The following is a 16,942-nucleotide window of genomic DNA, read 5'->3' on the forward strand; positions in this document are numbered from 1 at the left end:
TAGTTCTCTCCTTCTGTTTTTTTAACTTAAATGCCAAGAATTTAATGCTTTAATGCTTTTGGACTGCTATCGTAATACGTTTGTCTTGTGAAATATTTTTATCTCCTGTTTTTTCATGTATGTTTTGCAGTCTTCCTACTTGTTTTTCTATTTAAATTTTTTGCTTTTGTGACTTTCTCTTTTTCAAAGCGGCATATGCTATTATTTCCCCACGTATTGTGGCTTTAGCAGCTTCCCACGATGTAATGGGTGTAGCCTGTCCATTGTCATTATTCTGAAAATATTGTCCAATTGCTTGCCGAATTTTATCTTTAAAATTTTTATCCTTTAGTAAAGAGTTACTACGGGGTACATCTGTGCATTTACTTCGGAACAGAGGTCCAGGGGACAGTGTATTGTCATGGATACTGTCGGCCTCTGAAGACTGTCTCAGCTGTCATTCACCTCACCAGCAAACAGTATCCATGACAATACACTGTCCCCTGGACCTTTGTTACGCAGTAAACGCACAGATGTACCCCGTAGTTATTTTAAGTAGGCCTACCCCAAAATTATAAAGGAGTAATGTAGTTTGCCTGTGTTGGTAATAAGGTCATTTTGAAATAAAATCACATCAGATTTATTAAGTGCTGCAGAAATCATCACTCCATCCCCTGAAAGGTCCAGATTTTTGCTCAGTTTCATGGTCATACTGTACCCTGAAATAATAGAATAGGTATCTAAAAAATAACTACAGTATAAGTTCTCTCTAAGTTCCTCCCAAACTTCCAGATTATTGCTCAGTAGGTCATACATACCCTGTAATAATAGAATAGGTACCCAGTAGTTAAAAAATAACTACAGTATAAGTTCTTTGTAAATTCTCGAATTGTTACCCCCTTATTCCATAACTTCACATCTTGTTCCCTTGTACCTACATATATGTATTGGTACATACTCTACTGGTACACCGTTAGTACAAAAGTTTACACCGTAACTCTGGAGTAATTACGCTGTAGGTTGCGGGCTGTAATCTAAAGCGTTACTGTATTTTGGTATGAAAACCCGCATTTTAATATAATCAAGTATCTTGTATCATAAATACACGTCTGGCATTTGTAACAAACCAAACCGCTTGAAAATCGGTCGAAAATTCAGCGAGTTATGATGATTTTAATTGTGGAAATTTTTCGAAACTTAAAAACGCATTGTTTTGCGTCTATAATTAGCACAAGTGCTTTCAATGCATATTATTATATTATTTAAAATTATATAGTTATGTTTACAATGATAGATTGAGGGGGACAACTCTCTGTTTTTCCCAGGAAGGGGGTTCCGGACCCCCCTGTCCCCCCCGTAATTTCCGCCCATGCTTCATCGTGATATTCCTGACTCCTGGTGTGAGCTGGAGGGTTTCACTCTGTCTTTCGCTCAGACAGGAGTGAAACGTCGGGGAAAGGCAGAGGTGGGGGCATCTGTGTTTTTATCAATGATAAATGGTGCAGACAATACACGTTGCGCAAGACTGTTTGCAACCCCGACGTTGAACTGATGTGCTTGAGTTTAAGACCCCTGTATCTACCTAGAGAGTTTGGGAATGTCATCCTCTGCACTGTCTATGTTCCACCCAGCGGGAACGCTGCAAGTGCAGCTGCTCAAATCACTGACTGTGTTCACCAGCAATTACTACGCACCCCTGAGGCCCCGATTTTCATTCTAGGGGACTGAAAATCACTGAGACACGAGAGGACAGAATTCTAGACAAATGTTACGGCAATGTGAACAACGCCTATGTGAGTAGAGCCAAACCCCCACTGTCAAACTCGGACCATAATGCAAGTCTGTAGTGTGAATTTCCCTTTACTTGAACACTTTAATTAAACATTGTCAACATTCATTTCGTTTGTGATCATTTCAGCCTCTTCTGTATTTCCAGATTGTAGTGTGGATCATTTGTTGCAACATTTAACCTGATTCTCATGTATTACTGCTTGACAGATCATTTATGCTACTGCCCACTGACATGGTTTTAAAGCTATTGCCATCCAAATGTCTTAAAATGCACATATTTAGATCAGGGAAATCTAAATTTTTCCGGGGGGGCATGGCCCCGAACTCCCCTAGCAAGCTCAGTTTTTGGACCTCTGTATTTCTAAAACCCTGCGTACGGCCATGGCCTTCATCACAAGGAGAGCAAATGTTCTCAGGTCGTTGAGCATTTTAGGGTTCAACTTTTTTGGTGTGGGGATCACTGTGGAGTGGTTCCACAGATGAGGAACGTCTACATGCAAAAAAGAACTTGGAGGCACCTCGGGCCAGGTTGGAAGTTTATAACAAAGAGATGGGGCAGGAAACCGACATCCTGCCTATTAAGTGTGATCCTGATGGCTAGCGCTACATATCCTCCTCTGATACACAACGTCCCTCCAACGTCGCCACATTGCCTCCCCCTTGTGTCTTACCTAGCACAAGCTGTTCAGGACAGCATAGCTATGAATAGACTTCCTATGCCAGAGCCGACAGTGTTTAATGGTGAACCAATTTGATTCATAGAATGGAAGGTCTTCTTTATGTCGCTTATAGATCGAAAGGGCATTTCCTCTGCTGATAAACTATACTAGCTTAGGAAATATGTTGGGGGGCCCAGCTCATAAATGCCTAGAGGGCACCTTCTACCGGAATGATGAAGAGGCGTACCAAGATGCTTGGAACAAACTCAACCAGCGATACGACCAGGCATTTGTCATTCAGAGAGCATTTAGGGAGAAGCTAGCAAGCTGGCCAAAAATACACTCTAAGGATGCCGAAGGACTAAGGAACTCAGATTTCTTAAATGCTTGCCTGCAGGCTATGTCTTACCTGAAGGGTCTAGGTCTCTCCTGATTATAAATACTTGGGAACTATTATTGACATCAAATTGAGTTTTGAATCCAACACTGATGCTGTTTGCGAAAGGGTCCAGCAGCACCTGTTCTTTTTAAGAAAGATTAATTTGTTTAAGGTGTGCAATATTTTAATGACTCTGTTTTATCAGTGTTTTATTGAATCTGTCTTTACCTACTGCATTGTGGCTTGGTTTGATTGCCTCACTCTGTCCAGTAAAAATAGGCTGGCAAAGCTTGTCAAAGTGGCCAGTAAGGTGATCGGGGTGCAGCAAGCCCAGCTTCAGGACATTTACAGTAAGCGCATTATCAATAAGGCTCAACTAATTCTTAACTGTCCTGACCACCCACTTTATAAGGAGTTTGACCTCTTTCCCTCTGGCCGCCATTTCAGAATGCCAATAACAAGGAGACACGGCGTGCCAGAGCTTCCCTTATTCCTGTTGTCATTGACAGGCTTAATTTGTTAGCCTACCTGAGTGTCTTCATTTTTTTTTACTTGAGCTATTGGTTTATTCCGGGAATTTCTGTGTTCCATATTTCTGATGTTTGTTGTTGTCAGTGTTTTTATGTTTTTTATGTAACCTGATGTGTTTCGATGCCCGCTGCAGACCACATTTCCTTCGGGATAATAATAAAGTTGAAGTTGAAGTTGAAGTTGAAGTTAGAAATATTAAATGACTGAGAGGAAAACCAAAAACTGAGAAAATTGCCTGACTGGGCAACTGCATGATGGAACCGCCAGGTTACAAAAGGCATTCATTGAAAGTAAAGAGTTCCCCAGTTTCCATGATTTTACTTCATTCTTATTTCTACAATCATAAAAACATAACCTTGAATGAATGAACGTGATGAGTTAAGAGTACCTCAAAGAAAAAAGACAAATACAGCCAGCAACATAACAGTTGGTATGACACACAGTGCTGCTGGCCCCAGTAGTATGCCATACCTGCAAAGTGATACCTTGCTGCATTTCACCTTTTGGTAATAAGGTTTTTTGTACCCTACCACAATGCAAGAATTAAAACACATTTAGAGTGGAAGGAGTTATGTAGGTACAGAAGCAAAACACTCGATTTCCATTACTATGTTGAAAAATGTTCTCCATGTAGCTACTCAGCACCCTACAATCACACTATACAGTATTTTCATATTTTCCCGTCTGTGCTGTCATCTTCCTCTGCTACAAACTCATTTCCTGAAGTCTCCTTATGGTATATTGCGTCATCCTTCCAGTCGATTCTGCATGACAAGATGTGTGGTAAACCTTTTTGGATAAAAAGTTAAATGCACAACAACATACATGCACACACAGTATAAAATATATTTTGAAAAAAGTAATTTAACACACTGTTCATGAGGTCACCCACCACTTGGGTTTCCTCACAAATACTCACCGATTTCATACTACAACAGACACAAATGTGGAACATGTGACATAGAAAAATGTATTTAGAAAGACTTAGATACTGATCTATTGGCATTGGTATACGCAAGTTCAATCAAGAAGACTACCTAAAACTACCCACCACTCTATAGTTTCATTCACGCTTTCTCTTTACCCAATCAGAGTTGGCGAACACTTTCCCTCTTTTTCCAGAAAACCAATCAGAATTAGCCATCACTTTCCCTCTCTTTCAGAGAGCCATTCTGTGGCCTGGAGTATATACACATCACCTATGCTATTGTGCTACTCACAGAACTATGCTGTATGATGCTGTCATTCCAGTTGCTGTGGTTACCTTCGCCCCTCCTCCACCCCACCACCACCAATGTCCAGGCTCCAGAGGAACTCTCCAGGAGGACGTCCTAATTCCTATGTCCATCCACGGATATACTCTTTCACCATGGAGCTTACGTCAAAGTTTCCAACATGTTTCTCTTCTGAATAAAGTTTTCATTTGAGCAATCAACCTAATCTCTCCTGATTGAACCACCTCCTGTTCCTCCACAAGTGTCTGTACTCCAGGAACAGCAAAGTAATAAAAAAATATTTCACCCTACCTTTTCATAAATTCATTCTTGCATGACACATAACAAAAGTTGTAAGGAGCAAGAAGAAATAACAATAGGTGGCCTAAGCACCTGTGATGCTTGGCCCCCTAATAAAAGTACAAAGTCAAAGCACACAAAAGGCATCCATGGTAATAGCTGTGAAAATGTGGCTGAGGCTCATTTGTGTTTTGCATTTGTTTGTATACCTGCCGCGATTTGAATCAGCTGAAATGCTGGAGGTGGTGGTGGATGAGCAGGCTTCTTTGGCGTGGACACAATTTGCTCTTTTTCATAGCTGTAAAACAGTTTCGAAGTTAGTAAAAAATATCATATTGTAATCTTACGTGCGGTTGCTTTTATTCTTTCCAGTCTAGGGTGCAACTGCGACTAGCAACTAGCAACTGCGAGTCATGATGTTAAAATATATGGCCACTTACTAAACTAAAATCTTTGCTATCGCTATAGCTAGGCTAATGAAATAAAATTAAGCTGTTTTTTCGAATAGGCTGAAACATGTGGCCAGAGGGAAGTGAGACATGTTGAACAGTATGTTAATCAGGTAGAACATAGAACACAGTACTGCAGACACCATCAGTGACTCTCCCCTTTTAGTCTATTTAGCATATTCATAAATTGCAGTATACAGTTACATCACATTTTAATTTCACATTTATTTTTTTTTCGTTGCAAGTTGAGAATAAGTTAAGCAAAACTTTGTGTTCCCTTCTTCCTCCTGTTGGCCTCGACTCGATCAGTTGTGGATTCCACACAGTCATTTGGTCTGCCACATTGTTCTCTTAAAATGGTCCTCTGAAGATAGAGGAGAACATTTTCACTATCAATGAGAGGTGTCACTCATACAGGAAATTTAATGAAAATGTACCAAAAGATTAGAGAGAGACAGACAGTGACAGCACTGTCACTCACTCGCTCGCTCGCTCGCCATGTTATGATTCCATATATTCTTCTACTGAATCTGAAAAGGCACATACTGAACTATTACAGTAGTTGCTGAAACATTGAAATTCTGATAGTAGTCAATGCAATGTTAGCTGCAGTTAAAAAAAAGCTCAAAAAAAGTTTTTCATTTGTATGATTTGATAACAAAACTTGATCAGCCATGAACCAGTTAGGCAATGGGCATGTTTTTTGATTTACATTTAGGTACGAGAGCGGAAGTAACAAAGATGACTCTTGCTAAACCACAGAGCTAGTTATTCAAATCACCTTTGAATTTCTGAAGTCACTTGACAATTTATCAGCCTTAAGTTCACATGCAATTTCATCAGTTTTTCAATTCACATTAATTTTCATCACCTCTACTTTTATAAATTTTTGTTACTTCCACTGTTCTAGGGCTTGCCTGAATTGATAAATGGCAATTTTGTTGTTTAAATTATAAATAATTAATTATAGTGATAAATGCTAAAAAAAAAAAAAAAATAGGTCTGTTTTTATCAAATCACTAGTGTTTTAATCAAACCGTTGTTGGAATTATCGAATAAATTGACAATTTATCACTCAATTTTTCACATGAATTTTCATCATTCTTGTTTTCAATTCATTGGCATTTGCATCACCTCTATTTTAACCATTTAATTTTTCTTACTTATACCCCTCATATAAGTAGACCCTCGAGTCAACTGCATTTACATCTTCTGTCCACCAGATGGAGTATAGAGATTTGTATACAATGGCTGGAGAAAGGCATGTGGGCACAGCATGGGTGCTCCAGCAGGGTGTTCCCACAGAATTGGGAACACCCACATGCTGGTCAAAAACATATTAAGTAAGTGTTTACACCTCATTGAATGCCACTGGTCAGGTGGAATGCCAACTGCACAGCATATGGTGTAAGGGTAATCTCACTGTCATGTCGGGGAATGGTGGAGCACTCAAGTAGTGGTTCTTCTCCATTTTTTGCTGTAATGATAAGCTGTGAAAATCCATCTGCAAATGCTTCTTATTAATAAATGATTGCCATAATTTATGACTTGATTCATTATTTTACCTGAACATAGAACATATAGACATAGACTATTGAAGAAAGGGGTCCAGCAAAGAATCTGTGCTTCTATTAATGATTTAATTAACTGTTATAAGAAAATAATTTCAGATTGATTTATTGACCATTGTTGGGATTCCCAAATGTAAAAGACTTTAGAAAGCAAATTGTTATGATGGCCACAAATGAGAATGATCATGAAAATGTGCATCCCATGATCCTGTACACATCTTTCAACAATAGGCTATATGATAGATCTCATTCTCTTAATAACTGAATGCATACGATGAAACATTAGCTGAACCGCATGTTGGACTAGGAATTCAGTCAAATTAAGTTTAACTTTTGAAAAACAGAAGTAAAAAGCTGGCGTATTTGGCATAACATTATATATAACAAACTGTAGCTCAAATTTGAGCTGTTGCGGTTCTGATGGGAAGTGTACCACTCACTAGTTTATGACTGAAGCCATTGTTACATTCAAGTCATGATGTCTCACCAGACCAATGGCATTTGATCATGTGTAAACACCTATTAATATGTTTTGACCGCCTGCTTCTGTTGCATTCAGTTGGAACACCCATGTTGTGCCCACACCCATAGATAGATAGATAGATAGATAGATAAGACAGGACAGGACAGGACAGGACAGGAAATAACAAGACATGAACAGGCAGAACAGAGCAGAACGGGACAGGACAGGACAGGACAGGACAGGAAATAAGACATGAACAGGCAGAACAGAACAGAACAGAACAGAGCAGAACGGGACAGGACAGGACAGGACAGGACAGGACAAGACAAGACAAGACAAGACAAGACAAGACAAGACAAGACAAGACGGGATGGGACGGGACGGGACGGGACGGGACAAGACAGGAAAAGAGACAGGACAGGATAGGACATTTTTAATATTCCAGTAAACAACATCCCAAATAGCAACTAGTAACAGGTAATTTTAGCTTGATGTTTTGAGGAAGAATATACTGAATGGTAACTAAAATTAGAAAATATAGTTTAATGTTTTGATTAAAAAATATACCTAGTTACAACTAGGTGAACAGAAGATGAACAATACTGGACGAGTAATAGAAAATACCAACAAGCCACTTTATCCATACCTGTTTGAACAACTGCTGGGTAATACATAACATGATGACACATTCACATCTGTTGGGTACAGGTTAAAGCATGGCTAACTGAGAACAGATTTGGTAGAATGTTACAGTCCTATGTGAAACCCTTGACAGAATGTTACAGCGCATTATGTGATGAGTTTAACAAAATCTAATAATCAGTGTATAACAGTGAATGTTAAAGTCCAATGTATAACATAAATATTTGCAACAATGACCTACCATGAGCTGTAAATAAGGAATTCCCTTAAACCATACTTCAGTGAATCCTTAAACTTAAAATCCTTCAAATTTGGGGAAAATATTCTCTTCAGCATACTCCTGACATACACTTGTCACATGGAGAGGCATAAGAAACAGATTTGTCATTCATTTTAGGGCCTAGCCAACAACAACATACACAGCCTTTATGCCCCTTTAGGCTTTCAGCATCGTAAAAATGTGATTTCCTGCAGTATTGATATGAAGTTCAAACATGGAGGCTCTCACTATGTTTGTCTGGTCACCACGTATTCACACAATCCAACGCTTCCTCTTCCCCACACCATGACATTCGACTTCAGTGAAGATGCTCAAATAAGCAGGGCATAGTAAATGAAACACTGCAACTTTTGCCTATATCAAATATAATCAAAGTATGCATAGTTAAGTGGGTGTTAGAGAGTTGCTGCGGTATTTAGCAGGCTGCTGCTCAATCAATGAGCTTCTGGTCTGCTCAGTCTGTTTTTTAATTCAAGTTCTACAGATTCATCTCTCACTTCTCTCCTTTTCAGGCCCACTTTAGTCTGTCTTGCTGCCTATTTGTCTGCTCAGTAGTTGTCCATAAAGCCTCTACATCCTTTTCTTTGTGTCACAGCTCCTACCCCTGATAGGCATTGACTTAAGTCCATTGGCTGATATTCAGTGAGAGCAATCTATGACTGATAGCAAGACAAGAATAGTCCAGTAACAAATCCTCTTCTCCATTCTCCAGTTATCCTCTTCTCGTCTCTCCTCTCCTCCTCTCCCAGTGTCCCAAGTCCACATAGTGTTGTGAGAGGTTGTATGTGTTGGACCTGCTCGCCTCCATCAGGATTCACTCCTGAAACACAAGGAGGAAAACAGTCCATGAAAACAGTCAAACTGAAACTGACAAGAGAAAAACTGGTTTCTTTGAAAGTTGTGTTTACAAGCCACAGCCAGCAAAATACTACTTAGTATGCCTTTAACAAACCACCACCGACAGCGGTAGTGTCATATTGTCTAGTTTTCCATGCCATGAACTTGATAGTTGATAGGAACTGGTAGAAACAACTGCAACATTGAGGAAACAGGATGGATAGAAAATTTGTAGACAAGGTACGTTCCAAAATGAGAGTGAATCTGGGTTTGGCTTTCACCTGTTGGCAAGTATTGAAGGAGAGGATGAGGGCTGAAGAATGACACAAGTTGGCCTGTTTTCTGTTGGATAGGCAGGTGCCGGTTAGCTTTGCTATCAGCTTTTCTACGGGAGCGTATCTATGTTCCCAGGGTCCTATGTTCCCCAGTTCAATATTCTCTTAACACACATTAACCCTCCTATTGTGTTCGGGTCAAATTTCGTTTCAAGTTAAAATATTTCATAAATATTATCCAGTTTTTTTTATTGGAACAAGGCTTCAAAACAGCTATATAAACACAACAAAACCAATGGTTATCATTTTATTTGATTTTGAAGGTCTCTAACCCTAACCCTTCCTACTTCCAAAGCAGCTGGAGCAAGGTGCAATCTATTTACAGTGGATGGCCAGTGCCTAACCTGGATAGCTCTGGTAAAAAGCCCCTCTGTTCTGTGAAACAGTTGCGGTCAGAGCTCTGGGTAAACATCTACTCACAACCAACCTAACTCTACTAACCCTAACCCTACTAACCCTAACCCTACTAACCCTACTAACCCTAACCCTAGAACTGGGGAACATAGGACCCTGGGAACATAGGAATGACTCACTTTTGTAGTACAAAGAAGCTACGCTAACAACGGTAGCTAGCTGCCAGCTCAAGACACACTAGCTCTGACCAGAACTCCAGTTACTCTGTTTTAGAGTTCGGGATCGCTACTGTAGCCAGCATAGATTTTAGATATAAAACGATTTAGCAGTGGTATTGGTTGCAGGCGTACAAACCCACTGCCAAAAGGTTGACGCCCAGAAACTGCCCAAACATTCAGAAATAAGGCAGAAGGCAGGGTCTCTTCAGATGGGCCATAAGTAATGATTGAGTACGATAACCTTTGGATGAGTTTATGCTATTTCAAGGGGGAAAATCCTGCTCAGTATGCCTTTAAGATCTAATGGATAAATTGAACTAAAAACACAGGCGTTGGTAGCTACCATACTGGTCTGAAGTAAACGTCACTATGGTTACAGACATTATTTACAGCCATTGCAAGATTACGGGTAACAGGAGTCTCTCCACTCCCTCTCTCTCCAACTAAAGACTGTGTAGTCTGGTCTGCTTAAATGTGTACCATACATGCACATTCACTCTCATTCATAAATTTGGTTGTCACTACCAAATTCTGGTAGTGTGTACATAGCCATAGAGACACTGGAGGCTGGGGTATTGTCAAGGAGTTCACCAGGCAATTAAATATTGATACTATACAATACAATGCATTACGATTCAATATTATCACAGTGTATTACATACAGTATACATGACTGAAATTGCAGTGAAATTATACAAACTATACCGTGTCTCTTTTTTGTATTGTAATACATGGTTATGTGCAGTATTGATGCAGATAAGGAGACAAAAAATAAGATTTTATTTCCCTATAGTGACTAAAATGTAAAGAAGGCCGACTTCTGTATCTTTAAGTGTACTGAAAAACTGCTAATAACATGGAAACACTGAAATAACTGGTAATAACCAGGAACGTAAACGCTGAAAATAACTCTTTGTGAGCTACACACACTAATAAACGGTTCTGTCAGATTTAACATCCAACTGCTGTCTAGTAAGGTGTATGCGTGTGTGTGTAAATTCACGGTGTTACACATGGTGTTACCATAGTATTTTAATATGTCAGTATCCAGTAATTTAATATTTCATGTCAGAGCTTACAGATGATGTTACTTTCATTGAGTTCATGTTGCTGCTTTTGGTTTTTCAATCTGAAATCTGCCCAACCATCTGCCTTGAAATTTGTTGCTGCTGTTTTTACGGCATCTGCCATTGTTCCTGATGGTCAAGGGGAGCCTCCATTCTTCTAAAAGCCACAGCGAAATTATCTCTAGAGCAGTGGTTCTCAACCTTTTTCATATCAAGGACCCCTAATTTAGTCTACATTTGGGCCCTGGACCCCCATTTGATGAGATTTTGTCTCTCAAACCCAAATCTGAGAATATCTTTATTGTTAAATATGATTTTGTCCACAATTCCATGACTATCTGTATTGCAGGTAGAGAGATAACAGTGAAACTATGGTCAAAACAGTCATTCTTCTACATTTTCTAATTGTGTTAACTTCTTGTAAATTAAATAATGCTGAAGTTTAACAATTCATCAATTTGCTGGGGACCCCCTGGAACCCCCTCAAGGACCCCTGGTGGTCCCCGGGCCCCACGTTGAGAACCACTGCTCTAGAGCACCACCTACAGGAGCAGAGTCTTTATAAAACAGAAAAAAGAAACTAGCACTTCTAGCGTGTGTTGCAAGCACTAATATCAGGATTTGCAGAATTGACTCTAAAAAGGAAATAATACAATGGCAATGTATATATTGCATGTGTATCTATCTTTTTTCCACCCGGCCCAACTGAAATGGTTTGAACTTTGTACTTTGTAGGTCAGTTGATGGGACTGAATTTATGTGCATATGTGCTACATAAATAGACATAACATATAATACAGAACACACAATACAAACAGTGTGAAAGGGTACCGAGAATTTATCCGAAACAGCATGGACGTAATGACAGGGAGCAGAGTGCTGAGTGGAACAGAACAACCTCTACATACAGCATACAGCACTGCTACAGAGCGAAAAAAAATAAAAAACACCAAGACAGAGAGAGACAGAGAGAGTTGAGCAAAGTTGGAATAAACAGGGAGACACACCAGTAGTGCAGGCCAATCAACTCAAACAGCATCACACACACACACACACACACACACACACACACACACACACACACACACACACACACTCACCCTAGTGCATGAGTCTCCCGTATATGCACATGGTGTACATTTGAAGGAAGAGTGTGTGCGTGCGTGTGTGCGTGTGTGTCATTTGAAAGGAAACTGCATTCCTTGGCTCTATCTGGCTGCTCACCAAGCTAAATATCAAAAGCTGTCTCTCTCTGTCTGTATCTCTCTCTCTCCTATCTACTGTCCCTCTCTCTCTCTCTGTCTCCCTTTCATGGCTATTGCTCATTCTCTTTCTTCTTTTGTTGTCCTCTTTCTTTTCTCCTTGCTCACATTTTCTATCTTCGTCCCTTCCTTCTCATCATCGTATTGTCTCTGTATATCTCTCTCTTGTCCTTGGCCTGTGTCTCTCTCCTGTCCTCCTTGAAATCCCAGAGAAGCAGAGCTGATGCAAACACATTAGGCTGTGTTCAGACTTACAAAACATGCTAAAGATGTACTATTTAGGGGTTAGGGTTCAACTGGTAGAGCATTAAGGCAAAGTCCTTCCCACAGCGGCATGGGTTTGCTGAGTGTCATCCCCCCTCTGCCCTCACTTTCCTGTCATTCTCCACTAACCTATCAAATATAGGCAAAAACAAAAATGTTCTATTGCCATTCTCAGCCTGTGTTCGATGCCCGATAGGCTACTAGACATTCTGAGATGCCAGCATAACCTGCATGCATCACCTTCAGTGGTGGACAAGAAAGAGATTGGTGCTGGTGGCAGTACGATTTCAAACAACTATAAATATAAGTAATACATTACATAAATGATTTTGCTTTGATAGTGATGAAGATGAAAAACAGCACTGATGAAGCAAACAACCTCAGAACTAACCAGAGACAATGAGCCACCATCAAAACACTTTGAAATATAAGCATACTGTCATTTTAGTCTGTTACTACAACTTAGTTTGCATGGTAACACTTTACAATTAAGGGTTAGTTAATGCTTATTAAGCATTACAGTTAACTAATGTGTCTGGTAATCATTTACTAATGGTGTTCATGTTAACTAAGGTATTAATTTATACATTATTTAATAGTCATCTTTATAAACTATTAAATAATGTATAAATTAATACCTTAGTTAACATGAACACCATTAGTAAATTACACATTAGTTAACTGTTAATTAAGGGTTAGTTAATGCTTAGTAAGCATTAACTAACCCTTATTAAGCATTAACTAACCCTGAACTTAGTGTACACTTATTGTAAAGTGTTACCGTTTGCATACCAGTTGGCTACAACCATTTGATCCACTGTATAAATTACGTCCCTGTTCCATTATTCTCTGTGTACCTTAAACTTAAACTGTATACTAGTATACTAATAACTACTCCAGCAAACTCCTAAAACGATTTTGAGTGATTTCCTCAACAATTGCCTGTAATGTACACCTTTATGCAGATGACACTATTCTTTATTGTTTTTCACATTCTAAAATTCTATACAAGCTGTCATACATCATCTGCAAAATGCCTTCAATGATCTGCAAAAATCACTGTTAGACATTAAATTGATGTTAAAAGTAGACTAAATATATTATTATATATATTATTTTCTAGAGCAACAAACGCTGATTATGATCTTCAGCTCTTCACTTTCAATGGCACATGTATTGAAAGAGTTCCCCATTATAAATACCTCGGAATTTGGTTGGATGAGAAATTTTCCTTTTAAACACATATTGATATTTTAATTGAAAAATTGCGGATCAAACTTCGCTCCTTGTATCAGAACAGCTCCTGTTTTCCATGGTCTGCTAGAAAGAGACTAATAGCGTTCTTTCTGTTTTGAATTATGGGGACATAATCTACAGAAATACATGTTCCATGTGTGTCATTAGATTGCAGTTTATCACTCAGCTCTTTTATAACAGGTGATAGTTACAGTACTCACCATTGCATTCTATTATGAAAGACCAGTATATGCTTATTTACAAAGCCCTCTTTGGGAGATTACCACCTTACCTCAATTTAGTTTTAAACTGGAATATTGCCGCATTTTAAACCTAATTGGAATAGTAATAGGGATGCAATCTAATGACTGCATGTTTTGCTGTGTAGATGATTGAGTCACTTTGATCTTGGAGCCGGTTCCAGAGACAGTCTGGGTGGAGCTATATGTGCAAAATGATAAGACATGCTTTTCCTAGGTCTTAAATTCTGTGCGCAATCAACAGATGATAACAGCCACCGCCTCTTGATAAATCCCGTCCACTGCCAATTTCCATAAATCCCTGCCTTTATTCTGCGCCTCGGCTTTGAATCACCCACAAATGCATATGCAATTAGACCAAACCGCAAAAACGGCGCACCCAGATCAACCCATTTCATGCGCAAATTCCCTGTGCGCTGTCTTAGCAGATCAGAGAACAAGGTTTTAGCACCCACAGTGTGATTTGCACTGGTGCAAACCTTTAGTAGATCCGGGCCTGTTTCTGTTAATTAATTTTTTTAAATGAACAGTACAGCCAATCTTTCTTTTAACTGTATTTTCCACTTTTATTTAATGGTCTACAAAATAGAAAACTACACAAGCTTATTTTAAATAAATAAAATCAAAGATTTTTTTTTGCTGCCAGAACTCCTTATCTCAACTGGTAGATAACCCGCTAGCCAAACATGAGCTTTTTTGTGAACTAGAACACGTAACATGTTACTTATTAAGCTAAATGAGGATAATCTTTGTGAAGAAAGTTTAATTATATATCCTAATAAATGCATAAACCGCCGATAAATTGTAAAAAAAAAAATGTCCCTTAAAATTGCTCATGCATCAGTTGAGCCAGAGCCCAGAGTGGCACCCTGAGATGAACTCAGACTAACAAGTGTACCAATAAGCTCTCACTTCTGAATTATTTTTAACAACTAAAATACAACTGAAACAGCTTGGATACATATGTTATGATAAAATCAATTGTGACACCTTCGAAATCAATCCATGTGATAAGCTTTATTAGCTTTTTCCGTCTTGTGGTAATGGACAAATAGGTGTTGAATTGCAGTCTCAGTAAGCCTAGGCTACAAAAAAATGACATAATGTAATATGGTGGAATAAAATATGCAAGCACATTGGCTTATATATTGCAAAAGATTTGTTTACTGATTATGTAGACTACCAAGCCTGCCATCTGTATCGGCTGCATTACAGCATAAAAATAAATAAAAAAGAGTGGAACTCGTGTGTAAACAAACTTGATTAGTTGAACAAAGCGCAACCTAACTTATTTGCTGCTGGTCAGTTCACCACGAAAACCTCCATAAGTGGCCGGATAGACAAGCCTGCCAGGACACTAGTGCCTGTAGCATTTTCAGGGCATCTAGATAGATAGATAGACGGAACTATCAGTAAGTAACAATCAACTGATCTCTAAACCATTGCACAATTACATTTTCTTGACATAAAATGTAGGATTATGGTTTTAATGTATGTAGTTGTCTTATAATGATACCACTAATTTCAGTATGGCATTAACCAAAGGCAAAAAGTCCTGTAGTTAAAATACTGAATTTGATTTTCTATATTGAAAGCCTCAGAAATACTTGAATACTGTTACATATAGCCTTTAAGTCTTCAGTTCATTTTTATTGGTCTTAACAGGTTGTGCTGTGTCTCTAGTGAGAAGCCCAGCCCAGTCCAGCCCGTCATGTGGACCCAGACAGACAGGACATTTTCACATCATTCCAGCATTGAAGGTGGTCTTTTTATTTTCATTCTAAGGTCTTGAAACTTTGTAGCCTTAGTTGTAGGTTAAAGAAATCAACTGACTTTCAACTGTTTGCACTTAGCTATTTTACGTTGATTTGCTTTTTAAAAGACATTGAAGTGGGTATAGACGTCTAGGCTAACATTAGGCTTCATAGGGTTTAAAAGTGAAAGTTTAGTAGACTATGTCTTCTGGGGTAAATGACAAAAATACAGCATTATTTTGTACTTCTCCGATGCATATTTTTGATGTATGTAATAGTTGTTCTAAAACTGGGCTATACATACCGGACCGAACAATAACTATATTCTGTATTTGTTTCTGATCTCATCTTTTCTTCTACGTTTCTATTTTGTTTTTGAGTTGTTTATATACTGTTTTATATATATACTGTTTTCCTTGTTTTGTATAAACTGTTTTTATTGGTTTATATTGTGTTTTATTCCTTCTGTCTTAGTACACAAGTACACAAGCAACCACTAAGCTAAATTCTTGTATGTGCAAATATACTTGGCCAATAAAAGGATCGGATTCTGATTGTGATTCTGAACTACAAATCAATCCGGACCAGATCTTGTGTCACATTAGACAGAAGTTAATGTAACGTTAGTTAATGTAGCAATATATTTTCTTGTGTCCGACACACTTTCACCGAGCCGCTTGTGTGTGTGTGTGTGTGTGTGTGTGTGTGCCGCACGCCCGTCATCAGTTTCTATGGATGCATTCGCTTTGGTCCAATCACACAAAGCGTAATGTCATTGCTATGACAACAAATTGTCACTGTCAGTCAGAGGCCCGGGACCTGCGAACGTTATTGCCATTCCGCATATCTGGATTTTCCACAATGAACATTGTGAAAAACTCCTACCGCAGCAGTTTGACCAGTGAACACTTGGGTCAGTGCCTCCGCCTGGCAATCACACCTTTTGTGCCCAGGTTCAAGGCATTGGTTACAGGCAAACAGTGCCATTTCTCCAACTGATTCAAGCCACCATGCTGTACTATTGAATGTGTGTATTTTAAGTTATGTTTATACGGAGCCCCTCTGGGGTCACATGGTAGAAAAAAAACCTCAATGTG

The 16,942-nt window shown here is 38.9% G+C and overlaps 1 protein-coding gene across 1 annotated transcript in view; it reads right to left on the minus strand.

Moving 5' to 3' along the window:
* Positions 1 to 7,795: 7,795 nt before the first annotated feature.
* The window catches only part of atoh8 (atonal bHLH transcription factor 8), a 33,693-nt gene continuing 24,546 nt past the window's right edge, over positions 7,796 to 16,942 (minus strand). Inside the window, exon 4 of the mRNA XM_071530283.1 lies at positions 7,796 to 9,078. Within this exon, the coding sequence (XP_071386384.1) occupies positions 9,073 to 9,078 (6 nt within the window). The 3' untranslated portion in view covers positions 7,796 to 9,072. The remainder of the gene's footprint in view (positions 9,079 to 16,942) is intronic.

The sequence above is a fragment of the Centroberyx affinis genome, unplaced genomic scaffold, assembly GCF_046629955.1.
Source record: "Centroberyx affinis isolate AG114_WGS23_722 - 3 ecotype Tasmania unplaced genomic scaffold, CSIRO-AGI_Caff_v1 ptg001908l_1, whole genome shotgun sequence".
NCBI classification, from domain to species: Eukaryota; Metazoa; Chordata; class Actinopteri; order Beryciformes; family Berycidae; genus Centroberyx; species Centroberyx affinis.